The following is a 16,844-nucleotide window of genomic DNA, read 5'->3' as shown; positions in this document are numbered from 1 at the left end:
CTGGTGGTGTTGATAACACTCAACTTAAGAATCAACATGTATCTACTAGTATACAACCCAATTTAAATATATTCCACAAAACACATGCAGAGGTTTAATGACCACAACGTTAGATCCAGCTGCAGTGTGCCCTTCCCCTCTGACTCTCTCACTCTGTATAAACCGCTTAGAAAATACCTAAAGTCGTGCTGCTGATCCCACTGGTGGAAGGGAAAAGTAAAAAAACCACCACCAGCACCATGGCCAGCGCCTGCTCGTGCGGCAGCAGCCGGTGGAGCTCTGTCACATTTCATGCAAACAATGCGTGGAAGGCGAGGCGGAAAACTCGGGGCCAGAGCAGGCATTTAAAAACACGGCCTGTCCAACCAAATAGTGGCCGAAGGGGGCTCTCCGTTAATGAGACAGGCGACACACCTGCGTCTGCTGCCCTGACGTCACCCCTCGCGGCGACACCGGGCTCGTGACTCGAAGGAGAAAAGAAAAAAAAAAGTCACAGGTGCGCCATCATTAATCACTCATTAGTGTCAAAAAGTCATGTTTAATTAGTTGTCGTCGTGATTTGTTGCTTTTTCTTCGTTAAATGCGTCCGTAAATCAAAGTAAGTCTTCAGGTTATAGCAGGTAAAGCTAAGCTAACTTAATTTAACCCGCTGTGTGACATGAATAAGGCCGGAAATGAACCGAGGGAATAGGTCATAGTTTCATAACTCGACTTAATATGTCGGATAAAATAAGCTAGAAACTACAAGCTCGCTCATGAAACAAAAAGAAGGGGGGGGGGGGGGTTGTAACGCGTTACAGTAATCCGTTACCAGGCAGCCCTGCCTCTACTATCTCCGTCTGCCGCTTTGTTGTCTACGCATCCATGTGGGTTTTCCCCTTTAGCAGTGTCGGTGTTGCGCCTCTCCGGTCCGTCAGCCTCTCAGCCATTGGCCTCAGAGACCATCAGTCTACCTTTCACAACAATAGACCCCCGCACGCACACACACACGCACGCAAACGCACGCACATCCCCTCTCTCTCACGCGCCGACACAAACGCGCACAGTGCTTTCGAGGAGCGACGGTGAAATGTTGGTTAAACTGCGGTTTACCGACTCCTTTCTTTCCAGCTTCACATCGGCGAGGAGCGCAGGGAAGCCTCTGCGATGCGCTCAACCGGGGACGCGTCGGAGTTGAAATAAGGGAAACACTGGGGGGTCGGGAACAAATCCAAAAAAAAAAAAAAAAGCATAGGAGGGGGAGATTTTCTTACGAGGATGACTGACTGGTGACAAAGAAAAAGAGGAGCCCCTCTAAGGCTTCGGTTGTCACCCGCTAGAACTTGACGGAAGGCGTTTTTTTGAAGGGGGGAGACTGGCTTGCTCTTACTTGGACAGCCAAAGATTTTTTATCATCATTATTGTTGGAGGGGAACCATGCCTGTCCGGAGGGGTCATGTTGCGCCACAAAACACGTTTTTGGGAGTAATTATTCGCAAATTCGAGGGACAAAGTGAGTACCTCTCTCCCTGCTGTCCAGTGCTGTGTGTTGTGTTTGTAATGCCTGCCTTTTGTGTCTGTCCTGCAGCATCTCGAGAACAAGTATTTAGTCATTAGGATCTTACCTAATAGGCCTTTCTTAAATAATAAGGCTTGTGATGCAGATATAGTAAACTAATTCTATTTTTTTTTTAATAGAAACTATATGTCAGAGGTCCACAAAAAGTCATTATAAGTTAAATATCATGCTCTCTTATCAAGCACCCTGGTTTGTTGTATAGTTCTGTAGTGCTGTACTCTGCTGCTCTAGTGGAAATTATAGTTTAAAAAAGCTGCATATGATAAAAAAAATAAATAAAGGATTAACGGATTTCATTACTTTTCAGATCATATCCCCCAAAAATACCTTCATTGCCTTTATTAAATCCTCCAGTCGTGTTTGGTTTTCATGGATTATTTGCAGTGCTGTGTTGCTGCACACCACGCTGGAGGCCTATTGAATAAAGCATCACTTGGGCCATAAATGTGGTTTTACAGCTGAATATGTGGAGGAAAAACTGGCTTTTACTCAGATTCTTATGTAAAATGTGAAATTGAAGGCTACCCCAATCATAGAAAGTGCAATAAAAAATAAAAAGCAATCCAGCCTGCTTCTTCATTCTTTATCCACTGGAACAGTCGAGCACCTATATTAAAGAATGTAATGGAGGATAATCCCATGTAAACCAATTACATCCACCTACGTTTATATTTTTGTGAAATGTTTTTCCATATTCTTTCACATTCCTGTTCATGTATTTGTTGTTTTAATGTAATAACTGATATATGTACATGTTTAGTAAGTCATTCACTACAGTCAGTTGGTTTTGTTTAGGTGATATTCCCGCCCGTAAACAAATTCTTCCTCCTCCAATTTATCCCTCCACAGACAAGAAATTCATCATAGCCAATGCCCGGGTGCAGAACTGTGCTATTATCTACTGTAATGATGGCTTCTGCGAGATGACGGGCTTCTCCAGGCCGGACGTCATGCAGAAGCCGTGCACTTGTGACTTCCTGCACGGCGAGTTCACCAACCGGCACGCGGTGGCCCAGGTGGCCCAGGCGCTGCTGGGCTCGGAGGAGCGCAAGGTGGAGATCACCTACCACCGCAAGGATGGTGAGTGCTGTGGTCTTGGGTGTCGCGTACACAACATGACATGAAGCTGTTGCAGTTGTCTCACTTTGAAATGCACACTGGGGAAACTACTGAAGCTCTTTCCCTCCCTCAGCAAGAGTAATCATCATGTTTTGCACTCAAGATTTGTGTTACTGTGCAAGAGGCAGACCCATCTGCAGTGTTAACGCAAGCTACGTAGATGTGAGATAAATGTGTGAAAGGTGACTTTTACAATGTCTGACACTCCTGGTACACAGTGGGTAATTTTTAGTTCTGAGTCGGCTCTATCTGGAGCATTGTTGCAGCAGCAAATCACTGAGTGCACCCATTTAAAACCCTGAGGGGAGAAGAGCAGCTGTGAAGGTTTCCTTTGCTGTGAAGTCCAGTTTTTGAAATGATACAGGCGCTGAGTGGCTGGAGAAGATGTTCACTATTAGCCTGCACCCTGGGAAGGATGTAGCTCACTTCCCTAAAGACTACTGCGAAGATAGTGAGGTGTGTGGGTTCTCTGCCTCTGTTAACTGCTAACTTTAGCATTTTAAGATCCTGTTAGTACTCAGAGCTGAAAACTGTCTCTGACTGACTCTAACTGTGTAGTTTTCCCCGTGGTTCAGATAATCCACTGACGTGCATATGCTGCATACGATTACTGCATGCAGATCGTGACATGGCATGACAGGTGCTAATGTTTCGATGAGTTACAAGGCAAGTCCCATCAACTGCGCCGGTTCAGGGAGAGTTCATTCGGTGACCTCGAACAATGACATATGTATTCAGATGATTAAGCCTCCTTGCATAACACTTAAGGGCTGGTGAGGTTTCATTATGCCACAAATGAGGATTAATAGTTTTATAAAACCTACAGTATGTGTTTCTCTGGTGTTATTGCTTGTTGCATAATTATTATTATTATTGCAAGCCCCCAGATTTTATTGTGTTTTATCCTGAGTGATTTTTAATCAAATAAAAATCAATGGGGTACAGCATTTATTCATATCTTTTTTTTTTTTTATCAGGTTGAATGTACTTGATTATTGCTGCAGAACTGAAAAGTTAGCCAAAACTTTTAATTTTCTGTGGTCAATGAAGCACGCGTTGAGAACAGATTGCAAAAGTGGTAGTTATGTAACAGCAAACAATATCAAAACCTTCATAAAACTTTTGAAATCATTCCACATAACATCCCAAATACATTATTAGCTAACAGTAATTGAGGAGTCAACCATTTCTGCAAAACTCCTCTAAAGCCCACTTCAGACCTGTTCCCACCAGCTAAGTTAGCTGTAGCTAGAGTGACCAAAGAGCTTCTGGCGAAGGTCCCACCGAGTACCAGAGTTTGGAACTGAGTGCCGTATATGAATATATATGTATATATATATATATATATATATATATATATAGGAGCTCTGGATGAGTGATGACGATGTGGCCTCTACTTGTGTGCGTGTGTGCGTTTGTGTTCACACTCCGGCAGGTATGAGAAAACCCAGAGGGGGAGAGGTGACGTAGATTAGGTCAAAGACAGTTTACAGAACAGTTAGAAATGATAGTATCCTTGGAGACATAGATGTGTGGGGTCAAAGGGTGAAAGACTGAGATAATGTTACAGAAAAATGCTTTAGGGAAAAGGCAGAAGGAGATGTCAGCATATTGTTTGAGTGGGCTTTAGCCTGTGCCTAAACTGTCTTACTGTATATGCCACCCATAGTTTTATATTGTCTTTACTGAACTTTGACTAGCCTAAAAAAGCACCATAAGGAGCTCAGTCAGTATGATGAAAACTATTCCCTGTGCTGGAGATGAGATCCTGCCCCTGTGAATGGAGCTGTAGCATGTCGTATATGTCTGCCAAAAATTGCATAGTCAGAGGTGTAGATTATCTAAGAACATCTGCTCAGAGTCAAAATTGGATATTTTGAAGAAAAAAAAAAGAGCAGACATTTTGTTGCAATTTTCTGCAAGCAATTTTCTCCATGGAAGTTTCTTTATCACATCTACAACTTTCTTGTGTGATAAAAGATGTGGTTCCTACAATTTTCTCACAAAATTACCAGAACATTGCGTTGAGATTTTCAACCCAAGGCTGCAGAGATGAAACAGATAGAAAATCTTCTGATCCTCCCTCTGTCTTTAGATACTTTTTCTGCACCAGCACTGAGCAGGTTGTTCATTAAAAATAAAAACTATTTTATGTGAGTAGGACTTTTTTGGTTTTGCTGTTTTTTTGTGCTAGTATTGTATTGAAGTTAGAAAATCCTGGTATTGTGTCAACCTTACATTGGATAGTTACAAGCACCTTCAAGGAACGTTCTAGATGTTCTACAGAGGTGTGTTTGAAAATCAGCATGCAGGAGTCGTTAATGAGCGCTCCCATTAATAAACAATATTGTGTAACCACGAGGTAACGCTATGAAGAAACCGTCTGGGAATATTTGTTGAAGTAATTAACCAAACAAAAATGTTCTTTGAAGGCTATAAAACATGTTACCAACCTTAGGGGAACCAAGCATCAGGATCTGTAGACTTTTAATTATTTTTTATACAGTAAATGTTTCTGAAAATACTTTGTTAAGTTTTGAATGAAGGACATTTACTCATAGTGGAGTATTTTTATGCTGTGCTATTAGCACTGTAAAGGATTTAAGTACTTTAAACTCGGCCATAACTGGCCTGATATCTCTCTTGGCCTGCGTATTGTCAGCCAAACCAAGCTGGGGGTTCAGTCTGCATCGATCCGCTGAGCAAACAGCTTTAATGAGGACACAAATACCTTCATGTTGCATTGATCTTCAAAACCGGTGCATTGGAGAGGGGGAATCAATGGCGGCCGAACGCCCTCCCTCCACTGGCTGACCCACAGGAGACTTGAATAAGAAGAACTGGAGGGGTTCTGACTGTCATACCCAGCAACGGGGGAAAAGGCCTCATTACCATTCTGTATGCTGTGCCTCTAATTACCTCAGTGTTTTCCTCTCACCTGACTCAGAGCTTCTCCAGGGAAGGTCATACACCTGTTTCAACAAGGCAGACTGTTCTTATAATCTCCTTATTATAATAAGCAAGTATGGCTGTACAGTTAATCCGACTGGAGATCTTCCTTTGACATGATTTTACCCATAGTCCGTAGTTTGTAATCACGTATCTTTATGCATTTTTAAAATCCTGGCATGTTGTTGTCTCTCATACACTTTTAGGATGTGTAACCATTTATAGTCTTTGACTGCACAACATTCATGTAATCAAAATGTGGAGAGGCAGGCAGCTCCGGTGAGAAAAATCATAATAGTATGTCTGGAAACATGAACAAAAATGGCAAAAAGAAAAAGAATGGAGCACAACAAGACTAAGGCAGTAGGAGCTGTCGTATTTTCAGCAATACTGCGATTTAAACAATGCAGGAACGAATGCATGAATCGATGTAACTACTTCTGTCCTTCTTCCACCCAACACACACTCACCCCTTAGCCCCTATCTCTCTTGTCTTCTGTATTGGAATTCCAGGGGAAATGCCATTGCAGCAAGCTGATTGCTCTCCTCATGGTGGACCACAGGGGTTTCTGTGAGGCAATCTTCTTCTTTTTAATCCTCTGACCCAGGGTCTGCATAAACGCATCGCCCGCTGTCCTTTACAGTCCGTGAAGGAGATTCTGCTCGTCAGCACAATCTCTGGCACATTCTTAACGCTTTATGATTTGTGCCCTTGCGAAACCACTAGTCCTTTTGCCTTCCAGCGCACATATCTCGATGACCTCTATAGGAGGGGTAGCTGTCATTAAAGTGGTGAAAGTTTGCCCCAAACCCTTGTGCTTGACATTTAGATGCTGAGCTGTTTACTGCATTCATTTAAAGAGCAATGGACAGGCCAGCTATTCTTAAATCTGACTTTGGTGTCATTTAGATTTTTTCCAGAGGCCATTAGTTTCACAGTTACTTCTCGACTCAATCAGCACCTTGAAAGACAGAGTGAGGCATAAATGCTATTTTGCTTTGCTCTTTTCTGTCATCATCCCACGTATTTATGCATTTTAGTCTTTGTTTCCATTCGTAACCAATGCCTGAGTGAGAGAACAAGAGGATACTGCAGTAGTCATTATGCATAATGTAGTGTGTGTAAGAAACGGAGACTGGTGTGTGTGTGTGTGTGTGTGTGTGTGTGTGTGTGTGTGTGTGTGTGTGTGTGTGTGTGTGTGTGTGTGCGCACATACGGTATGTGTTTTGTGGGTGTACTATGTGAGGTGTGTTTAAGACAGATGACGACAGATACATATCACAGAATCACAAAGCAAAAAGTGTGTGCTGGACAAATTCATTGATTCATAAAGCATGAGCAAAGAAAATAGGCAAAGGATAAACAGATTTAGACTGGATATGTGTGTACAGCCCATCACTTTGCAGTTATTTAATCTTTCACATGATAATCTTATCAGACATAATTTTTCCCAGTGGTATTTACTATTGCAGGCTGACGATTCCACTTGTACATAGTCATGTTTGTGCTGAACACTGGGGCCTTTATCTAAAGCTGATTCCTCCAGGTTAATTTCACTTAAGGAAAAGGATGTTTTCCCTATCAATGGCTTTTCAAATAGCAAAACATGAGCCCCACAGTGAGGGGAGATCACTTTCTCTAACACAGCAGGTCATAGCCAAGGATGTCATTAAAACATCTACTATAAGGGATCATTTGTTTAAACTGCAGGTGAGAGCAAAAGGAGAGGACCTAAATCGTAATCATATTTCATTCAATTAGCCTTTGACAAAATAACTCCACTGCGTGGCCTTACAGTAAATGCTGGGAATTTGCCATGGTTTTGGATTTGGGTTTGTGTTCTGCTGCCACGGTTTTGTAAAAGATAGCCACATGTCCTATTTAAATGCTAATGCTTCACAGTCTAGTTAGTGAGAAATTGGATTTGCAAGATGGAATGATCTCTTTTAAAATAAAAGCAAATGATTAATCAATAGCTAGAAGCACAACCCCTTATTTTTAAAGACGACCTGTTTCCAATCGTATATTGAATAAAGCTTTACAGTTAGTATCTATAACTAACTCTACAGTCAGTGCTTCTTAGTCCACAGCGTTTTATTGGTTAATGAATGCATTCAGCGCTCCGAATAAATTTCCCAAGTTAGAGATTAGGCATTTAAACCTCCTTTTCTTAATGATAGATTCAATCACTGAGTAAAAATAAACCATTGTAGCACATATTTACTCAGCAATAGTTGCTCTCTCTGCCTCTTCATTCAGTGATTCAAATAGAATAATCTCAGTGTCTCGCTGTCCATATTAAAGAGACGACTCTCAGGGTCCTTGGTGTATCAAGAAATCCATAAGCTCAGTACATGGTAGAAGCTCTCACTTGCAAATAGCAAATGAGACTGAAAATGTCACACTATAAATAGATTAAAGTTGATTGTGCTTCAGTGATGCTCACTGAGATTAGTTTTTTTCTCCTCGCCTTTAAAATGAAAAATAAGCTATAAGAATCCCTCACCCTGAGGATGGAGATGTAACGGCCCCCATGGAAGGCAACCTGAAGCATCTGTAGATATAAAAGGCTCATTCTAAGTTAACACATTATATTATACCCTAATGAAAACATACTTATGAATATTATATTCAGTTTCTCCCAATAGATCCTCCTAAATGTTACACACTGGATCTTTTTAAGCTTTTTATGTGTTACTTGAACTTGACCATGTCGTTTACAGTAAAATTATTAGCTTCGTTTGGCCTTGTTTTAAAAGAGAACTCCACCGCTTTAGCATTGCACTCGTTTTACATTTTAGGACTCAGAATAAACGTCTTTTTCAAATCCTGGCGCTTACATTACCAATGATGCAACTCAACCACCGACATTAATGGCTAATGTAGCCTAGAGCAGATTTTATTCATTTTCAAACTTGTAGTCTCCAGACCCCACCGACACTGATTCAAGTGAGGACATTTATCAGACGTAGTATAGTGATAATAATATTGTATCTCCAGATTCCTGTCAATGCATACCCCTAAGACACAACAGTTACAACAACACATTCGGACATTATTCTCGCAGCTTAGATGCGGCTGATGCAACTCCACCACGTTGTGTGAACTGCTCTTAAGAATAACAAGTAACTAGTGGATGAGGATCTATACAGCCCTGAGAGGAAGCCAGACATGATGACTGATGATGATACGATTCGGGGTTATTTGGCTGAAGTGGCCTGAGTTTGATGGTGTGACCGTTCTTTGTTAAACCAATTCTTGTACATCCGCTGCTGTGCAAACAAGATAAGCTCTTATTCTGTTTCGCCTGCAGTTTCTTTCACATTCTCAGGTTCAGCTGTGTTTTGAGAGCATACAGTGGACAGCTTGTGTCTGTGAAAGACATATGCATGAAGGGAGATAGAATGAAAGAAAGAAGAGAAGAGCAGATGCAGTGGGAAAGAGAGAGGGGGGGCCAACGCCAAGACAAAATTAGACACATAAATGAGATAAAAGGAGTGTGAGGATGTAAGAGGGAGTTTTCATCCTAAACTAAGTTTGACGCTTTGTGTGACTGTGAGGGATGAAGTTAGTGAGCAGGCAAGAGAGTGTAAATGAAGGTGTCAGATAGAGAGAGAGAGAGAAATCAGGTGAAGCTGAATATCAGATGGCTTCTTCCTTTGTGGGAACGCCCTCTTGAATCCAGTCCAGCAGCTTGAGAGCCGCTTCAATTATGGATGGCCCTAGTTCTGTCTCTAACACCCTCTGTCTGTCTTACTGAAGGGCGGGGGGTTACCTCTTGACGACTATTCAGATATGTAAAATTATCCTCAATTGACTTCCATAAAAGCTATGTCAGTTATTGTAGCGCCCAACACAGACCAAACCCATAAAGGATGGAATAAATGTAGGCTTGGCAAATGTTGTGTGACTTTGAGTACGGCCTGGGAGAAAGCAGTGTAATGAGCAAGCCCCCCCCACACTCTCAATATAAAGTGACATGGACAAATTTGTGTTGTAGCAAGGGCTTCGATTTCCTCTCTGTTGATGCCTCACAGTGGATCTCATTTATAACGAGTCTCTTCAATGGCTTCTCTCGGGCTGCCAGAAAGAAGAAGAGCTCCAGGATTACAAATTGGTCATTTACAAGAAAAGCAGATTTGTAGTTACTGTCCTTCGTTGTTGCTATTATAAACTTGAGCTCTTTAAAGGGATGTAAAGTAGTCGTGTTTTAACATACCTCACTCATACATTTTTTAACTATTCAGATGGATTTCCTCTATCTGTCACACCCTCACTTTTCCATCCTTATTACAAAAAAAAAAACTCTGTGTGCAGTACAGCATAGTGTTGTCCTGGCAACTGTTGAAAGAGCCATGATATATCATTGCAACTCATCCTGGCATGTCTGCCTATGGGGCTCAAAGCGGGAGACAGAGCAGGCTACAGGGACACCCAGTCACACAATCCTGAAAATGCCATCAAAAGCAGAATCTGACTAAAGAACCACTAATGTGGAGGATTTTGACTCGGTGATGCAGGTTCAGAGCCGTACTGACTTCACTGGTTCATAGACACACCCAGTATAAAAACCACAGGATCTCATACACTGTAATGCAGAATGATGTACAACAGTCATTTAAATGAATTCCTATCTGAGATGAATTCCCACTGTAAAGGCCAATCCACATAGAAGTGTATTTAGAAGCGTTTTTTGTGTGAGACAAGCGTTGTTTCATCGAAAAACAGCACAAACAAACCCCCCTTACAAATAACTATGTTGTTTTACCATTTACCATTTATTCTTGTAGATTATAAAGAAATGCCGCATCTGCAGTGACATTAATAAGAGAACAGTGTGTCCTCAGAAAGATAAATTATTTTCTGTTTTTCACTTGTTAGTATTGAAATTCATGAAACCCTTCACTTACTTTTTAACAAGGTTTTTTTGGATCAATAATTCATTCCTTCAAGGGCCATCCCCTTCCCATTGTTTTACTGTTGGGTCATCCTTTACAGTCACAGGTCTTGACATAATTTTCTCCCAGAAGACCTTCCCGTCGAGTACAAGGCTGCAGGAACAGGTCATTATCAAGATGTTTATGACTTCAGAATCAAATTCAACTCCACCCTCCAACAAAAATCATTAAAGATCTGAAGAAACACTTGAAATGCAACGTAAGGAATGTCCTCTCTGTTTGTTTCAGGTTGTATATTGTTTCAGGTTACACCTAACATGGGTCTTTGAGACTTGATACTGACATTTTAGACTGAAATTGGAGATTTAATGATGTGTAATAACTTTACATTCCACCGTTTCCTCTATATATATCTTTTCTACACATTTACCTGCCTCTAGGATTTTAAGTACCACAATTATGACCGACATTAGAATACACTGTTGTTGAATCCTGAGTGCAGCCGGTTCAAGAACCAGAGCTAAAATTTGGTGGAAAAGGGTTACTCCTGGTCCACACTTTTCTTCCCAATACTTCCCATTTGAAGCCACGATTGCAGTGTTTTCGGACCGCTCATTTTATCTCCGCTTAGTATCTTACCATCACATTTTAGCTACTAACTAATCACAGCTGTAGGTGTGTGCTACCTGCATTTACATGACTAGGTAGCAGGCTGATCTGGTAACACTTTAACCTCAGCTTTCTACTTATGAAATCCATTTCACAGCCAGGGTTTGCAGGCATCATGCCAGTGGATAAATATAGGTCATTCTGATGTTGGATCTATGGATTAAGCCCACACACACTGCCATTATGTGATGGTATTACCACAAACAGACCGTAAACAGTCTGACAGCCCCTCCCCCAACCTGCTCCAGCTCAAACACCTCGTTCTGCAGCTCCCCCTCCCCCTTGTCTCTCCTCATTCTTGCCTTATTGAGGGGCTAACACCTACCCTCACCCACCCTGCACAGCTGTACACCAGACAGCTCCATGCATGGGAAATACCATTCATCCAGCTGGGATCTGAGAGATAAACTGAATGTGAGCAAAGAAGATTATCTTCCCATATGATATGGAATTTTTTTAATGTTAAAAAAGCCTCACACGATTGCACTTAAAAGGTTTATTGCTAAACATGTTGGACCCCCCCCCCATATTCTTCTGTATAAAGGATTCCTGCTTCTCATTCACCGATTGGGTATGAGCACATCTGTGAATGAACAGCCACATGTGAATGAATTTCCTATCAGGCTCTTTCATTCATCAGATCACGTGTCGGCCTGATGGTTTTCATTCATGTGGGCATTGATTAACGTTTCGGTTTTTTTTTGGTTAAATAAAAGTGTTAATAAATTTATTATTTTGCCTGAATTTTGTTCTTCAAAATATGTTGCTTGGATTTCCAAAGAGTTCTTCGGTCCTCCAAGGAATATTGGCAGAACTGTCTCTTGGCAAGGTCATGTTTATGTTGTTACTACAATATGTTTTTTCACTGGAATTGGAATTTGAATTAACACGCCCTGAGGGTCTGAAGGGGCAACTTACGGCCACTGGCCTGTTTCATCACAGCTAGTCGTACCCTCAACAAAACAGTGGCAGATTATCAAGGCTTCTGATTTGTCTAATTTGTCTGATTTGTCCGTGTGAGTCCTCTTCATGCTGAGACACACCAGGGCTCATATTGTTTTTGTATTTTTCTTTTGCTGTGGGAAGTCGGATATATGGATTGCTGATTCCCTGACAATTTGACAAAAGTAATTTAGTACTGCAGTGCCACCATAAGACAAGGGTGACAGCAACTGGAGCCTGTCCAGCTTTAACACTGTTGTTTAATCAAGTTTGTTTCAGCATCTACAGGAGCACGTACAGTTTATCCCAGTGATGTTGTAATTGCTTTTGCTTGTGTGTATGCCTTGCCCTGTTGTTCAAACAGTTCAGTCTTGCAAAAGTATTTAAGCTTTATATTGTTTAAAATAAAATAATGTATTTTATTGAAATAAATATGCATGCCATGGGCATCAGTGTACACCCTGAGCATCCCAGTCATGTCAGAGTACATCCAACCCATAATAAACGGGCCTTTTTGGATGTTCTGCAAAGGTTTATGTGCAGCTTAGTGCGCAGCTAAATGTAACGTTAGTATATGTTCAAAAATAATCCTACTGATGTGCTGGTGTGATTCGGACATCTGTAAGATGTGTCACAGTCAAGGTAATCCTGATAATCAACCAATCATAGGCTATATAACCATATACACAGAGCTAACACAGAAAATAAATACACTGAGTCAGTATTGGCATTAGGAGTAACAAATATCCAGCTACTTATAGATAACCTACCTCATTTAAAACCATTTTAATTAATAAAAATAAAACTCCTCCAACAGCTTTATTACATCAATGGGACAAAATTATGAAGTTACTTAGCTCAATAATAAATCCTTTGTATCCCTTATTAACCCGGATTTTTACAGAGCCAATGCAATGAAATATCCACCTGTTTCATGCCTCTCTTTTCCCTGCCTGAACCCCACTCAAGTCCTGCCAAGTGACAGTGTTGAGTCCCAGCTGTGGTCACTGGGAGGCTGCTAAGGCCCGTTCCTGTCCCATTCCGGCCCCGCTCCCCGGCAGCATGCAACACTCCCTCTCTGTCCCGGTACCGTCAGCTAATAGGGCGGCTAACTAGCTAGTGGCAGCAGCTAGTACAGTCAGCACATGGAGCAGTTAATTTATTGTTAATATTATTATTATTTTCACACACGATCCAATCTAATCACGTTGATTTGTGGTTCCTTGTTTGCTGCACCATCTGTCAAGTCTTGACTTTTTTCCACATTCATAATGAAAAACAGTGTATTTATGGCACCATCACAGCTTGCTGTTTGACAGAGTCTGCAGAGCCTTCTATCACCCACCATGATCTCCCAGATCACCTTTTTCAGTGACACCACATGGTGCCCAAAGCTTCAGGCAGATAATTCCTGTTCATACTGCTGTGCAATGCTTTGTTGTATTCCATGAATTGATTAGGACTTGGTCCATGACCTTAGATTATCTCCTCACACACCATCACAAATCTGACGTAGCAAGCCATCAAAAAGTACAATGATGTTTTACTATACAGGCATAATGTGATTCCAACATCAAACCTTTCTATTAACAGGGGCAACACACTGAGAGCAAGCCTCTTTGTCCTGTAAACAAGTATAAAGATAATACTACAAAGGCAAATATCATAATAGGGCATCAGTGGAAACAATCTCATTTCAAGCAGTTGGTTCAAATAAAAAATTCAGAATAAAAGTGTAACTGTGTAATTAAGATTAGCCAAGCTCAATCTGATATAATAAGGAATCTGATTCTTATGTTGCAGACAAGAGAGATAACTTGTTAGTGATTTATGCACAGTAAACACTGCTGCTCTGTTCTGAGACAGAACACAATGACACGTGAAATAGCTAACATGGAAAAAAATAGCAAGATAATGTATTAAATCCAGAGACTTTAAGACTGAGAGTGAGGCATGAATATAAACAAGATCTTCATTATCAAGGACATTAAATATGACTACATTATTATTATTCTGCTCTCCATTGTGACTCATCCTCTGTTTCAGTCACAGACTAAGCTTTAGTTTGCATTTATTTGGATCTGTTCCTAAGATATTTGTATTTAGACACACTCGTAGATTCTCTACTGTTTCCTGTATTCAAATGATTTAAATGCACTACATTGTGAGTTGGAAAAAAGCCACGTCTTTCAAAACCAATTTACCTAAAACTAATTTTAGATGAATCATTGATCTCAGAATGACATCAAAACCCGACTGATGATATTAAATAGCTACCTGACTTTGAGTGCACTCGAATATCTTGTCATCTGATCATTTAGCGGACTCCTCCAGCATGCAACTTACACTCACATTTTAGGAAGTGTATTACCCCTGGATGCTGTAACAGGAGGCCTTGACCTTGAGGTGTTTTGTGACTCAAATATGTGATCTTCTATTTAAAGGACAATCTCCCTAAATAATAGACTTTCTTTCCAACATTATCAAGTGTCCTGTTCAAAGTCATTATGAGTTAATGCCTGGATTTTGCTCATCGTGTACTCTCTGCATTGATTCTGTCTATCTAGTTATCTAGTGGAGCAATATTGGCTGCCTCCACATCCTCAAAAGGCTGCACTGGATCACTGTATCACACCCACAGGTCCTATCAGTTTAGTCGAGGCAATTGCACGGTGGCACATGGGAGAAGAGGTGCAATGATATGGATTCTTTTTTTTTTTTTTACCCCTGACTGATTTTCTTTAATCCATCAGTTCTTGTATGCAACAACCATTATTTTACACTCTCTTAGGTTTTGGTTCCAGGACCAGATGATATGTGTCTCTTGATGTAAGTGATGATGGCACTGTGGACATATTGAGTAGGTGACATGTTGTGCTCTGAAATTACAAAAAAAGTAAATTGCTCTGCCATAGGAGCAATAACTTCAAGGTCTCGGGAGTAGTGTACAGTGTGTATAGATTAAAAAGATGTTCAGTCATTAGCAGTAAAACAATTCTTTCTTTTCAACAGCCATGATATAACACCAGGATCTTTATTTTATCTTCTGTGGTGTGGCAGTAATGGAGTGAATGGGGCCTTGGTGTGTAGCTTGTGGACATTTATCCATCAATGGACAAACTTCTGTGTTGCAGTGATTTGACATGTGACCTTTGGGGTTACAGTCTCTGGAACCACCGGGCCAGCGTGCCACCACTGATGATATTGTATCCCCGGGGATAAAGTAGCGCTCTCCCTCCTGGATTAGAGAGCAGGCATCAGAGTTAAACAGCTCTTAGTACAACTGAATGTTCCCGAGAGGGAAGAGGAAGGGATCACATTTCCCTAGAATGGAAGGCAAAAACAATAAGCCTTCCACCCTCTGAAAGAAGGTCAGTTCTCATATGTAACTTTTGTATTTTCTCCATCCTAATAATCTTGCCTCAGCTGTGTCAAGGAAAGGGAATTACTGTATATTTTCTACCCCTAAGACAAGATGATTTTTATTGTACACCACATTTTCCAGATTCAACACCACATTGAGTGGCTTGTTAGACATCCAGTGTGGTGCAGCCTGCGCAACGCTAGTTTTGCTCACCTTCTGATGTAAAGTCAAAGAGGAAGCAATAATAGTGCAGCAGTGATTGACTCAGACACGCTAACATGCAGACGCAGGGTCAGAGAGCGACCCGGATAAGTTGATTTGATGACAATTAGCCGTGCCAACGCAAGGAAGCTCCCCGCTGAGCTTTTGACTAAAAGAGAGAGAGCGGGAGAGTCAAGGAAACAAGGAGGGAGATGTCACTATAACCCCTCAAGCAGTGTAGCACCAACCAACAGCTCCCTGCTGCTGGAGGCTCAGCTCACATCAGTGTCACTCACACATACACCCAACTGCATACACACATACACACACCTTGTCTATTAGGCCAGGGCCAAAAGCACAGGCTGCAATTTAAAATGATTTTGACTGCGATACTCTTGGCAGCGGTTTCTCCAAATGAGGACTATCAAGATTCCCATATGCCACCATCCCACAATCAGTCAGACACAACCAGTCAGCAGATGTTAAACTGCTCTGTGTGTGTGTGTGTGTGTGTGTGTGTGTGTGTGTGTGTGTGTGTGTGTGTGTGTGTGTGTGTGTGTGTGTGTGTGTGTGAGTCTGAGTCTGAGTGTGAGAGAGAAGGTCTGAATGCATTTTAATCGCACTTACTAATCAGTGTGTGTGCATTGCACTTTAGCTACTCTTCCACTGTGAACAAGCGCACGTTGCGCTACATTGTCTTAATTATTGATAGTGGAAATAGAATCTAATGAAATTTCCAGCTTCTTGAAACTGGAACTCCTCTCACTGCACCGCCTATGAGCACACACTCAAACAATTCCTATTTGTTCAATAACGAAATAAGTTTCCTCAGAGTGTGCAAAATGTAGTTGTGATAATGTTCAAAGAGTTATGGCTCTGCTGTGATGAAATCTTGGAGCAGAACTTTACATTTTCCTCCACTATATCTATTTAACAGCTACATTTACTTTGATTTTGCATCCAAAACAAATCATCAGCATCTGAAATAAGATGCATTATTATAGATTGAAGGCCCTGCATATCACATATATATCACAGGTGTTGTGAGCTGCTCAAGTTGGAGCTGTGCGAAGCAATGTATGCTGGGATTTAGATGTCATCATGTACTAATTAGAATGATAAAGGTTTTTTCTATTTTAGATA

At 41.2% G+C, this 16,844-nt stretch overlaps 1 protein-coding gene across 4 annotated transcripts in view; it reads left to right on the top strand.

Annotated features, from left to right (window-relative positions):
* The first annotated feature begins 233 nt into the window (after window positions 1-233).
* LOC127378476 (potassium voltage-gated channel subfamily H member 7-like) overlaps window positions 234-16,844 on the top strand; it is a 63,305-nt gene continuing 46,694 nt past the window's right edge. For 3 of the 4 annotated variants that reach the window (XM_051427329.1, XM_051427328.1, XM_051427327.1), the window contains exons 1-2: window positions 235-1,492; window positions 2,408-2,638. In XM_051427329.1, the coding sequence (XP_051283289.1) occupies window positions 1,417-1,492; window positions 2,408-2,638 (307 nt within the window). In that variant the 5' untranslated portion in view covers window positions 235-1,416. Of the gene's footprint in view, window positions 1,493-2,407; window positions 2,639-16,844 lie in introns of all 4 variants that reach the window. The other variant, XM_051427325.1, reaches the window with a different exon arrangement.

The sequence above is a fragment of the Dicentrarchus labrax genome, unplaced genomic scaffold (assembly GCF_905237075.1).
Source record: "Dicentrarchus labrax unplaced genomic scaffold, dlabrax2021, whole genome shotgun sequence".
Classification (NCBI taxonomy): Eukaryota; Metazoa; Chordata; class Actinopteri; family Moronidae; genus Dicentrarchus; species Dicentrarchus labrax.
Note: the sequence above shows the minus strand (reverse complement) of the source record. Positions and strands in the feature narration are given on the sequence as shown.